The sequence below is a fragment of the Oncorhynchus keta genome, chromosome 8, assembly GCF_023373465.1.
Source record: "Oncorhynchus keta strain PuntledgeMale-10-30-2019 chromosome 8, Oket_V2, whole genome shotgun sequence".
In the NCBI taxonomy this organism is placed as follows: domain Eukaryota; kingdom Metazoa; phylum Chordata; class Actinopteri; order Salmoniformes; family Salmonidae; genus Oncorhynchus; species Oncorhynchus keta.
This window is the reverse complement of record NC_068428.1, coordinates 20589966-20604105: the sequence shown is the minus strand read 5'-3', so window position 1 is coordinate 20604105 and position 14140 is coordinate 20589966. Positions and strand designations below refer to the sequence as shown.

The window sequence follows — 14140 nt, the reverse complement described above, 5'->3', positions numbered from 1 at the left end:
AAAAGCATATTTCAACCCTGCAGGCGCAACACAAAATGCAGATATAAAAATATAATTCATGCCTTACCTTTGACGAGCTTCTTTTGTTGGCACTCCAATATGTCCCATAAACATCACAAATGGTCCTTTTGTTCGATTAATTCCGTCGATATACATATCCAAAAAGTACATTTATTTGGCGCGTTTGATCCAGAAAAACATGGGTTCCAACTTGCGCAATGTGACTACAAAATCTCAAGTTACCTGTAAACTTTGCCAAAACATTTCAAAACTACTTTTATAATACAACTTTGGGTATTTAACGTAAATAAGCGATAAAATGGAAGACGGGATGATCTGTGTTCAATACAGGAGGAAAACAAACTGTAGCTAGCTTTCTGGTCACGCACCTTTAACAGTACACTTGAAGTGACCCTCGTTCTGAACAGGGCTACTTCATTACACAAAGAAAAAAAACTCCATTTCTAAAGACTGTTGGCATCCAGTGGAAGAGGTAGGAACTGCAAGAAGATCCCTTAGAAATCTGGATTAATTAAACCCCATTGAAAAGAGTGACCTCAGGAAAACAATTCTGAATGGTTTGTCCTCGGGGTTTCACCTGCTAAATTAGTTCTGTTATCCTCACAGACATGATTCAAATTAACCCCAATGTCTGTGTCGGCAGTTGTCGAGCAGGCGTTTCAAAACCATGACAGAGGGTATCACATCTGCTGCAGATGAGCTTATTTCTTGAGTCTGTTGTTTGAATGGAGCTAGGAGTGTGTTCATGTTTTCAGTGAGTCTCCATAAGTTTATAGTGACTGTTGCAGGTAACTCAGTCAGCTGTGTACATGCCAAGCACTCATTTTTGTTCCAGCAGGCACTCCATGTAAAAAGTACTGTTCCATCTGGTGGAAACATCTTGCTTAGGCCTTTTCGTTTTCACGCCAAGCTGCTTCTGTATTGCTTGCAGGCAGCTGTATGCGTTTAAAATGACCCACAAGTGACGTCAACCCCATTCTTGAGCATGCAAGACAGCTTTCCTCAGTACGAAATCCTCGTTGACCTACTGTGCTGTCAGATTCAGCACGCTCATGGGGCTGACATCACTAGTCCAAATGTCAGTCGTGAAGCTAATAGCAGTGACGCCCATAGCAAGTAGCTCATGGTTGTGCGTTTCAACAATACTGTGTAACTCCGGTAGGGCAACATCTGAAAAATAGCACCTACTTGCTAGTGTGTACCGGGGCTCGAGGTGCTCGACCAGTCGGCGAAATCCAACATCATCCATGACAGAGAAGGGTTGATTGTCAAGGGCAATGAATTCCATTATGTTGGCGTTAATGGATTTCACCTTTGAGTTGTCTCACTGAAATTCTTACTCTTTCAAATGACTGCTCGACATGAACTGGTTTAGTTGGAAGTGTGCGCTTCGTTTTTCTGCTTTTGTTCTAAGTAGTCGCTGAACGTCTGGGGGTGAAGCACTTTCAAATGAGTATTCAGGTTTGTGGTATTGAAACTTTCTCCCCTCAGGAACTAATAGCATCAAACGCTGCATATGACCTTTTTGTTAGCTTCCTTTGAAACTTCAAAATAGAACGACACAGTAGGCTGTGTTAGGAATGCTGTGTTGCACATGTAGCTCTGTATTTTTTTGTGGCGTCATTACGTCATCTACCTACGTTATACAGGTAGTCAGCTTTGACAGTGTTAAACTACACGTAGAACCGATGCCGGCATTTTTAGCTAATATCGTCCGATTCCATTTAAATTCGATATGCTTACCGATATATTGTGTATCCCTAGTTTGAACTAAACTCAGCAAATAAAGAAACGTCCTTTTCAGGACCCTGTCTTTCAAAGATAATTCGTAAAAATCCAAATAACTTCATAGATCATTGTAAAAAAAGGTTTCGACACCGTTTCCCATGCTTTTTCAATTAATCATAAACAAATAATGAACATGCACATGTGGAACGGTCATTAACCTCTCTAGGGTAGGGGGCAGCATTCAGAATTTTGGATGAAAAGCATGCCCAAATTAAACGGCCTGCTACTCGGGCCCAGAAGATATGATATGCATTAACTGGTAGATTTGGATAGAAAACACAGAAGTTTCCAAACTGTTAAAATAGTGTTTGAGTATAACAGAACTGATTTAGCAGGTGAAATACAGAGAAATCCATTCAGGAATTAGTTATTTTGGGGGTTTTGTAGTTTTCTATTCAATGCCATTACAGTATCCATTGACTTAGGACTCCATTTGCAGTTACTATTTCTTTAGAAATCGTTTCAGGCTTGTATACTATAAATGAGGGAGTAAGATCAGTCTGAACGAGTGGACCCTAACGTGACGCAGAATTTCTCTCAGGCGCATGTGCATTTATTGTTTACCTTTTATATTGACGACGTTATATACTGTTGAAGTATTATAGAACATTTAGGCTAAAAAAAAACAACCTGATGGTTGAATATAAACATCGTTTGACATGTTTCTATGAACTTTACGGATACAATTTTTATTTGTTCTGACTGAGTTTGAGCCTGTGGATTACCGAACACACTAACAGAGGTCTTTGGATATAAAGAGACTTCATCGTACAAAATTAACATTTGAGTAAATTAATGTCTTCTGATTGCCACCATATGAAGATCAAAGGTAAGGGATTAATTTTCCCTATTTCTGAATTTTGTAACACTTCTGCTTGGCTGGTTACTGTTTGTAATAATTTGTCAACTGGGCTAGGTATGTTCTGGGCTAGGTATGCTTTCACCAAAAAGCATTTTATAAATATGACACTGGTTGGTTTAACAAGAAGTTAATCTTTAAACCCATGTAAAATATGTTTTGTTTTCAGAATTTTTATGATGAGCATTTCTGTAATTGAATTTGGCGCTCTGCAACCTCACTGGATGTTGGCCAGATGGGACGCTAGCGTCCCACATACCCTAGAGAGGTTAAGACACTAACATAGATGGTAGGCAATTAACCTCTTGAACCTCTGGGGGCAGCATTTCATTTTTGGATGAAAAACATTCCCGTTTTAAACAAGATATTTTGTCACGAAAAGATGCTAGACTATGCATATAATAAACAGCTTTGGAAAGAAAACACTGACGTTTCCAAAACTGCAAAGATATTGTCTGTGAGTGCCACAGAACTAATGCTACATACAGGAAGTGAGCCAGATTTGAGGCGCTGTGTTCCAATGTCTCCTTATATGGCTGTGAATGCGCAAGGAATGAGCCTACACTGTCGTTTCCCCAAGGTGTTTGCAGCATTGTGACGTATTTGTAGGCATATCATTGGAAAATTGACCATAGACAACATTACCAGGTGTCCACTCGGTGTCCTCCGTCGAAACTATTGCGTAATCTCCAGGTGCGTGCATTTTTCCATTTTGAACAGAGGAGAAACCAAACTGCCACGAGTGACTTATCATCGAATAGATATGTGAAAAACACCTTGAGGATTGATTCTAAACAACGTTTGCCATGTTTCTGTCGATATTATGGAGTTCCATTTGGAAAAAAGTATACGTTGTAATGACTGAATTTTCTGGGGTTTTTTCTTAGCCAAACGTGATGAACAAAACGGAGCGATTTCTCCTACACAAATAATATTTTTGGAAAAACTGAACATTTGCTATCTAACTGAGTCTCCTCATTGAAAACATCCGAAGTTCTTTAAAAGTTAAATGATTTTATTTGACTCTTACACAAATGCTTGTGTAGCTATGGTTGAAAAGCATTTTTTGAAAATCTGAGATGACAGTGTTGTTAACAAAAGGCTAAGCTTGTGAGCGAATATATTTATTTAATTTCATCTGCGATTTTCATGAATAGTTAACGTTGCGTTATGGTAATGAGCTTGAGGCTATAATTGCGCTCCCGGATACGGGATTGCTCGTCGCAACAGGTTAAGGTCACAATTATGATAACTTAAGACACTAAAGAGAGGCCTTTCTACGGACTCTGAAAAACCACCAAAAGAAAGACGCCCAGGGTCCCTGCTCATCTGCGTGAACGTGCCTTAGGCATGCTGGGAGGAGGCATGAGGCCTACAGATGTGGCCAGGGCAATAAATTGCAATGTCCGTGCTGTGAGACGCCTAAGACAGCGCTACAGGGAGACCGGACGGACAGCTGATCGTCCTTGCAGTGGCAGACCACGTGTAACACCTGCACAGGATCGGTACATCCGAACATCACACCTGCGGGACAGTTACAAGATGGCAATAACAACTGCCCAAGTTACACCAGGAACGCACAATCCCTCCATCAGTGCTCAGACTGTCCACAATAGGCTGAGAGAGGCTGGACTGAGGGATTGTGGGCCTGATGTAAGGCAGGTCCTCACGAGACATCACTAGCAACAACATCACCTATGGGCACAAACCCACCATCGCTAGACCGGACTGGTAAAAAGTAGTCTTCACTGACGAGGGGGGGGGGGTGTCACCGCATCATTGGACTGAGCTTGTCGTCATTGCAGGCAATCTAAACGCAGTGCGCTACAGGGAAGACATCCTCCTCCCTTATGTGGTACCCTTCCTGCAGGCTCATCCTGACATGACCCTCAATCATGACAATGCCACCAGCCATACTGTTCATTCTGTTCGTGATTTCCTGCAGGACAGAAATGTCAGTGTTCTGCCATGGCCAGTGAAGAGCCCAGATCTCAATCCCATTGAGCACGTCTGGGACCTGTTGGATTGGAGGGTGAGAGCTTGGGCCATTCCCCCCAGAAATGTCTGGAAACTTGCAGGTGCCTTGGTGGAAGAGTGGGGTAGCATCTCACGGCAAGAACTGGCAAATCTGGTGCAGTCCGTGAGGAGGAGATGCACTGCAGTACTTAATGCAGCTGGTGGCCACACCAGATACTGACTTAATTTTGATTTTGAATTCATCAGAGTTTGGCAGATGCCAGGAGAACGCTACCTGCCCGAAAGCATAGTGCCAACTGTAAAGTTACATGGAGGAGGAATAGCTGTGCCACTAACCGGAAGGTTGCAAGTTCAAATCCCCGAGCTGACAAGGTACAAATCTGTCTTCTGCCCCTGAACAGGCAGTTAACCCACTGTTCCTAGGCCGTCATTGAAAATAAGAATTTGTTCTTAATTGACTTGCCTAGTTAAATAAAGGTCAAATTAAAAATAAATTAAAAATAAATAAATTGCCCAACATTTGTCATAATTCGTTAAAGCAATGAATTTGTATCGGCTCTTGCTGGACTTACCATTTTCTTCAAATATTAAAAGTACTTTTTAAAGAATTGCATTATGGGCCCTAAAAGCACAGAAATTAGTGTCCACTGTTTGTATACTTCGTGTATTGGCGAACGTAGTACGACATCCGGGAACTTTTGGCATACCAACTATATCCATACTATGACCAATAAGCATACTCAATTTACGTCACAAATAGTATGGTTAGTATGAGTATTTTAACACCACTATGCTCTCACCTTACATGCGCATTTCCACTGGACCATTCTATTTCTGGTTGGTAGCAGGTATTACTCAAAACACAACCTGGTGCAATTAATATATCCTGCGTAGAGTAAGAGTTTATTTAATTAAAAAAAATATATATATATACACACATTTAAATTAAATGAATATATATATATATATATATGTGAAAATTCAGTTCCAAATCAGTATCGCGAGCGAGGAATATTTGCGTTTCGACAGAAAATAATTTGGGCAGCGTCGGCGCATTTCCCTCACAAGGTTAAAGGAGACGTCAAGAATAAGAGCTTTTCATGAAATTAATTCTGTAATACTTTATCGTCCATTTTGAAAACGGTTAAGATAGCTAAAAACAAAAAACAAACAGGTTATGGTGAAGTAATAAAACAACCGTTATTTCGCTCAAATTCGACGCAACTCAAGACGACAGACGGGTTTATACAGTATTAGTATGCGGATACAATGTTTTCACAGTAAAGAAGAAAAAAAAGTAAATACCATTGTTACATTAGGATTACAGATGAACCAGAATCTGGGTTTACGGTAGACGTTACTATACACCCAGATTCTGGTTCAAGTATCACACGTGTTAGACTACTGAAAAAAATAATGCGCAGGTTCCTCTATGGTTCGGAAACAATGTAGAAATAATTCAATGGAACAACCACCAAGTCACTCTTATTTCAGGTTTATGGCGTTAATAAAATTATTCAACAAACGTTTCAACTAAATTAAGACAATAAATAGGCTAAACTTCACAAGAGAACAGTACGAGGGGTGGGGGGGGAGGATTTGTGGACTAAAACACCGCGGATTTACTACAGTCCTTGCTGTTGCCAAATGAAACCAAGCGGTATGCAACCAATTTACTCATAACAATTCATGACAGTGTAACCGTACATATTTAGTTTTTTCCCCCAACACCCTGCGCGACAGCAAAATAAAAAACGATTTTACAGCAATTATTTGTTAACTCTTCGGACATATGTAACACCCTGAGTTACTATGGAAATGGGCAATGCGTCACACAACTAACTATATGTTACAGACAGTAGGCATAACAATATGATATTTTGGCTCGTTTTTGACAGTTCAAGGCCTAGCAGAGCAGATTGGGTGAAGATATCCGCATCCCCACTGACTACAATGCGAACTACTACTATTTCTGGCATGACTGAAACAAAATATTTTAAACAGAACTTTACCTTGACCAATTCGAACGTTATTAGGGGTCATTGTTCGGGCTCTTTGACAACTTATCCGCATACTTGTCCATGTGTATTATTAGTTAATGTATCCTCATGCACTCAGTCGTTCTCCCATTAAACCAACCGAGCCTTATGTCCTCATAACATCCGAATCTCCCTTGGGTCCTAAAGCCGACCAGTTCTTATACCGTAACCCATAAAGAAGGATAGAGGCCTCTAGTTACCAAAAGGCTATTTTAGCATTGGCAGCGCCACTGAGGGCTTCCACCATTTTAATGTAGTCAACTGGGTGGGATTTCCAATTTCATTGGCTGATCCCTCCCGGTGACCCTATTGGAGTCATGTCCAACCGAGGCATAAGGAGGGATCAGCCAATCCTGAAGAAAACTGAGTACTTCAAAATGGAGATTGCCTCAATGGCGCAGCGCATGCTGTCACAGACACTATAGTGGCACAAATATTAGTTCTCTATCTATCTCTATGCCGTAACCTCATTTGGCTTTCCCCCGTTTTCGAGTTCAGTGTGTGCATTGCAGTTATATCAAGGAATGTGCAATTGTCACTCAAGATGCAAAATGCCACGTTTTATGGAACTGTGTTGAACGTTATATACGGGATGACAATTGAGAATCACACATTTTATTTGCCTATAATTTAATATTCAACTTAATACAAGTGGATATTTTTAGTTTACTGTAGGCAGAAGCAACTTCATTTGTATCTACCAAATGTACTTATGACGCCACATTATTGCTAAGTAGCCTAGTACCCACTATGAGTCTATTTAATACCCCACAATGAGTCTGATTGATGCGTAAAAATGTCTAGATACTCATGAACATTAGCTGCGTTCGAACACTCATAAGAAACGGACTATTTGTGACGTAAATTGAGTATATAGTATGCCTATAGGTCATAGCATGGATATAGATAGTATACCAAAGGTCCTCCGATGTCGTACTCAATTCGTCAAAATACGAAGTACACAAGCAGTGGACACTATTTCCGTGCTTTTAGGGCCCATAATGCAATTCTTCATCAAATGGGCGTGGCTCCACATCGTTTTCAGATTTGAAGAAAACTGTTACGGAGTCTAGTTGATAGGTAATAGGTAAAAGGAAGATGACAACTGAAGTAAAAAAGAAAATGTAATGCTTTTTCTATTGTTATGACCTGACTGTTGTTTGCTGTTTGGGGTTTTAGGCTGGGTTTCTGTACAGCACTTTGAGATATCAGCTGATGTACGAAGGGCTATATAAATACATTTGATTTGATTTAAGAATTTAATGTTATGCCTTTATGTTTGCACTTTCTATTGAAAAGGATGATGTTACGGAGTCTAGTTGATAGGTAATCGACTAGCCGGACTGTTCCCCGGACTCCAGTTGTAGCCATTCGTACAATGCACAAACAAGGCTATTGAACCTGACATTGGTGTCTGTCGTTATTCCTTTATCTAACATATCATACTGAAACATGGTATCAGAAGTGGCTCGGAAAACACACGTTTGTTATTTTTTGTAGCTAAGTACAGTATAGGCGCAGTTACGTTCCATATGCGAACACACGCCGTTTCCTACTCACAACACTGATCAACTCGTTGTTAGCTGCCTAGCTAGCATCACTACCTACGTCGATGACTGAAGGCAAATAAATCTCATATTCCATTGCTATGGCAGCGAACATTCCGCCACCAAATCCCATGGTTCTCACAGGGGACTGGAATACTAATTGGGACAACTTCAGGGATGAATTCGAGGACTATGCGCTGGCGACCGGTCTACATGAGAAACCCAACGAGGTACAAGCGGCAACTCTGAGGAGTTTAATGGGCAGCGAATGCAGGCATATCTACCGGCACAAACTCACCCTCACAGCACGTCAACAGTGTGATGCAGAGGCTATATTGGATGCATTGGAGAATTACTTCAAACCCGCCAGAGACATAATTTATGAGCGGTTCGTTTTCGGAAGCTGTAAACAGGAAGAGGGTGAGTCAGTACACAACTTTGTAACCCGTTTGAGAGAGAAATCTGCCACTTGTGAATACGGGGGATTGAAAGATGAATTGATTCGTGACAAAATAGTGCTGGGAATTGCAAATGAGGATACACGCCGGCGTCTACTGAGAGAGAGAGACTTAACATTAGTAACTGCCATTGAAATGTGCCGCACTGCTGAAGTCACTGACATGAGAATGAGAGCAATGGAAATCGAAACCCCACGCTCCGACGTTGATACCGTTCAGACATTCAGACTAAACCAATCGAGGCAGAGCAATTCACCACAGACGGTGAACACAGAGAGCCCCGTAGCATGTAAATACTGTGGGAATACACACACACGTGGCAAAGAGCACTGCCCTGCCTACGGAAAACCATGCAGAGCTTGTGGAACTAATAATCATTTTGCTAAAGTGTGTCTCAAAAGCAAAAGAAGGGTGAGTGAGGGCAAGATTCACTGTGTTGATGATGTCATTCAATGTTCAGAGCTGAAAAGTGAAAGTGACATTTACATGCATGAATCCATTGGGGCTGTACACTCGAGAGGGAAGAAATGGTTTGTGACACTACGATTACACAACAAGCAACAACAATGTCAACTGGATTCTGGTGCTACATGCAACGTAATGAGCTACAAAGACAAAATCAATCTGGCACCTGACACACATCTATTGCCCAGCGATACTAGACTAAAGCTCTACTCAGGAGAGCTAATGAGCTCTATGGGCACCTTTGAGACCGAATGTGTTATTCAGGGACGCAAACACAAGCTGGAGTTTGAGATTGTAAAAACCAGTCAACATCCTCTCCTCTCAGGCTCTACATGCGAACGCCTGGGACTGATGCAGTTCACTGTACCAAATGACCTGCACATTGTGGATCATGTCCAGCATGGACCCCTGTCCAAAGAACAACTACTTAGCAGATATGACGATGTATTCAACATGCCCATTGAATCTGTGCCTGGGGAGGTACACTTTGAAGTGGATGAGAGCATCACTCCAGTCCAGTGTGCTCCTCGCAATGTGCCCATTGCAATGAAAGTGGCTGTGAAGGCCCAGCTGGACAAGTATGAGGCCGATGGCCACATGACATCTGTGACTGAACCAACTGACTGGATCAGCAATATGGTCATAGTGAAAAAAACAGAGAAGCTGAGGGTCTGCATCGACCCAAAGCATCTGAACCAAGCACTGAAACGATCCCACTACATCATGCCGACACTAGAGGATGTCCTCTATAAGCTTCCCAAGGCCAGGATTTTTACCTTGGTGGATGCCCGAGATGCATTCCTTCAATGCAAGCTGGATGAAGAAAGCAGCCTCATGACTACCTTCTGGACCCCCTGGGGTCGGAAACGCTGGCTCAAGCTCCCGTTTGGTGTCTCAGTGGCGCCTGAGATATACCAACGTAAGCAGCACGAGTTACTGGCTGGGCTCAAGGGCATTGAACCCATCGCAGATGATGTCCTGATCGTAGGCTGTGGTGACACAGACGAAGAAGCAGTACGCGACCACGATGTGAAGCTCCTGGCACTGATGGAGCGCTGCCGATCAGTTAAGCTTCGCCTTGGCCTGAAGAAGCTGCAGTTCAAGGTGTAAGACGTCCACTTCCATGGCCACATTCTCTCGGCAAAAGGCCTGAAGCCGGACCCAGACAAGGTCAGAGCGATCCTCGACATGCCAAACCCGTCTGATGCAAAAGGAGTACAGCGTCTCATCGGCTTTGCAAACTATCTTGCAAAGTTCATGCCACACCTATCAGCAGTCTGTGAGCCTCTGCGCCGGTTGCTGGACAAAGACACATCATGGCACTGGCTACCCAAGCACGAGGCCGCAGTGCAGGAGATGAAATCTCTGGCTTCATCCATGCCAGTGTTGCGCTACTACGACGTCATGAAGCCTGTCACAATCCAGAGCGACTCCAGCCAAAGCGGACTTGGATGCTGCCTTATGCAGGAAGGCCAGCCCGTTGCGTTTGCCTCGAGAGCGCTCACCCCCACCGAAAAAAACTATGCACAAATTGAGAAAGAGTGCCTCAGCATCGTCTTCTCCTGCCAGCGATTCCATCACTACTTATATGGGCGAGACCTGGTCATCGCTGAAACTGACCACAAACCACTCATTGCCATATTCAGTAAACCTCTCCTCAACGCGCCCAAGAGGCTTCAAAGCATGCTCCTGACTCTGCAAAACTACAGCCTGAAGGTCATTTACAAGCCAGGACCAGAGATGTACATCAGCGACACACTGAGCCAACAACACAATGTACAGGCAGAGGCACTGTCTATCAGCGGCAGGCCATCTGTTCGCTACAGCAGGAACAACAAGATGTTCAACAGATCAATCAGGCAGACTACTTAAACATCACAGATCACCGCCTAGCCCAGATAAAGCAACACACTGACAAGGACGAACGCCTACAGTCACTGAAGTCCATGGCTCTCGCAGGTTGGCCATACCTGAAAGAGGAGACACCTTTCACAGTGAGAGAATACTGGACCTTTCGAGATGAGATCAGCGTGCAAAATGGTGTCTTGTTCAGAGGTCAGAAGGTCATTATTCCCAAACCACTACGTCCAGAGATGCTTACCCGCATACACTCCAGTCACGTTGGAGGGGATGCATGCTACCGCCAGGCTCGTGAAACATTATACTGGCCAAACATGCAAGCAGAAATTAAAGACTTTGTCAGCAACTGTACCACATGCAACGAGTATGCTCATGAACAGCAAAAGGAAACCATGATGTCACACGAACTGCCCACAAGGGCCTGGCAAATCGTCAGCATGGACTTATTCAGCCACAGACAAAAGGACTATCTTCTCATTGTTGATCACTACTCTGACTTTTGGGAAATTGAACTGCTCCCTGACTTGTCTGCAGAGACGGCCATAAAGCGCTGCAAGGCGCAGTTTGCAAGGCAAGGTCAGCCTGACAAGGTAATCACGGACAATGGCCCACAATTCACTGCACAGTTCAAGCGTTTCGCCTCAGAATGGGAGTTTGACCACGTGACCTCCTCTCCAAGACACCCAAAAGCAAATGGCAAGGCAGAATCAGCTGTCAAGATTGCAAAAAACCTGTTAAGCAGGGCCTTGCGTGACAGCAACGACCCATGGAAAGCGATCTTATAGTGGAGGAACACACCCACTGAAAACATGGACAGCAGCCCAGCACAACGCCTTCCTTCCAGACGTCATGGTTGGCGTCACGGACAAACTGCGTCACAGAAAGCAGCTCGGTAAGTGCTTCTACGACCGGACTGCTCGGGACCTACCAGACTGGAGGTGGGTGAAACAATAAGGATGAAACCGCTGCCGGGAGACCACACAGGACTTTGGAGGCTGGGCACATGCCTGCAGAGAGTTGCACCACGTTCTTACCTGGTGGATGTTGGTGGATCCCTCTATCGTCGCAATCGGGTGGATCTGCGTGTAGCAGAGCAGACAAACCAGAACGCGCCATACACTCACCTAGATGAGCTGGATCACAGTCCAGGCCTAAGGGTAAGGGGTGCAGAATTGAGACATGGGCCAACTGAAGGTGAGGCTTCTACCCCACCAAGCTCTCCAGCTCGTGCCCCTAATCCTACCCCTGTCAGAGCCAATACTTACTCACGGGTGGGTCGGCTGTGCAAGCCACCGGACATGCTTACTCTGTAAGCAAGGGACTGTTAACTTGCCCTCGGTTAATTAAAATCTATATTTGTTCTTAAATAATTAAATTGAAATTAAAAAAAGGAAGATGACAACTGAAGTAAAAAAAGAAAATGTAATGCTTTTTCTATTGTTATGACCTGACTGTTAAGAATTTAATGTTATGCCTTTATGTTTGCACTTTCTATTGAAAAGGATGATGTTACGGAGTCTAGTTGATAGGTAATCGACTAGCCGGGACTGTTCCCCGGACTCCAGTTGTAGCCATTCGTACAATGCACAAACAAGGCTATTGAACCTGACATTGGTGTCTGTCGTTATTCCTTTATCTAACATATCATACTAAAACAAAAATGGCAATACAAATTCATTGCTTTAACTAATTATGACAAATGTTAGGAAAATGTTTAGCAATATAATAAAGTAATGACATTTCAAATAAGTTACCTTACATGTTATGTTGGTTAGCTATGCTATCCTTACAAACCATATGTAAGCTAATTACCGTCCTAATGTTAGTTGGCTGCTACATCTAACTAGCCAAGCTGTATATTAACTATATGCTTCCTAACTAACTACCCAACGTTTATTGGCTTGATTATTCATGGCATTTTTAGCTAAGTGCTATAGTCGTTCAGCGTTCTCAATGGGCATTGTTAATTCTGGCTATCTACTCCGATTTCAGAGCACTCTTATCTCGTCTGTGTGCCGGATCGCAGAATAACTGATACATTTACAAACGCTCAACACCTATTGAATATGGCTGGTGTGAATAAACGTTGCCCCCAAAAAAACGTAATTAAATTGTTGCCAGCAGCACACTTAGTCGCCAATGATCTGTATAACATGAAAACAGCCTAATCAGCTCTGCTAGGGCGAGTAAAATGGTCAGAGGTGTTCTCTCATTTGTGTCTGGAAGTAGCTAGCTAACGTTAGCCAGTTCGCTTGGGTGCTTGACCTCCGTTGTGAGTTCAGAACGCTCGGATTAACCCTACTCCTTGGCCAGAGTGTCCAGTGTGTGCACTCCGAGAGCGAAACGCTCTGAATTGACAAATTAACAATCTGACAATGCTCTGGATTTACGAAAGCCCAGAGCGCACTCAGGCACTCCAGATTGAAATCATAAAACACCCGGATTCGTAAAATGTCTAGCTAGTCATGTGTTATGCTAACAATAGGTTGCTTAGCAACAGCATCAACTTTTGGTAGACAGGTGAAGCGCTAGTACGCTCAACTGAAAGGATACCTTCTTCTACGATGAGGTTTGGCGGAGGTTGGCATCCAATAAATGTTGCATTACCGCTACCTACTAGACTGGAATATAACTCCCTTATATAAATACTATACTCCACTATTTAAATCTATTTAGTCCTATTTCAGGCAAACAGCCTGAAAGCATGGGACATCACCACCTTCTGATGTCAAGTCTTGCACACCCAAATACCTCTCTGCAGCTACCACAACAAACTATTTTCTGCGACTTAAGTTCCATCCCTGCAGTACAGTTGATAACCATTACTATAAATGCCAAAAATCCAATTTTACTGAAACATATATCACTTGTTGGTTTATCCCTCTGTACTGGTACAGATCTACTACTCACACCACTCCTCTCAGGAACCCTCCCCTTGACCCATCTTCCTCTACTTTCCTCACTGCCTCAGCATATGACCACTTCTGCACTACTCTAACCCTGGAAACCTCAAACTGCCTCTCTCGCACTGGACATTTCTGATCCCCAGCCCCATGGGCACACCTACAATTAACACATACCACTACTTTCCCCAAAGCTACCTATTCCTTTCTCTCATGCCTTCGG

At 43.1% G+C, this 14140-nt stretch overlaps 1 protein-coding gene across 5 annotated transcripts in view; it reads right to left on the bottom strand.

Annotated features, from left to right (window-relative positions):
* The window catches only part of LOC118386979 (RAC-alpha serine/threonine-protein kinase-like), a 70633-nt gene extending 63726 nt beyond the window's left edge, over window positions 1-6907 (bottom strand). For 3 of the 5 annotated variants that reach the window (XM_035775045.2, XM_035775044.2, XM_035775043.2), the window contains exon 1: window positions 6658-6906. Coding sequence is in view for 2 of the 5 variants with exons in the window: in XM_035775043.2 (XP_035630936.1) it covers window positions 6658-6718 (61 nt within the window). In the remaining 3 variants the exon portion in view is untranslated. Of the gene's footprint in view, window positions 1-6657 lie in introns of all 5 variants that reach the window. The other 2 variants (XM_035775042.2, XM_052523808.1) reach the window with 2 other exon arrangements.
* Window positions 6908-14140: the final 7233 nt, after the last annotated feature.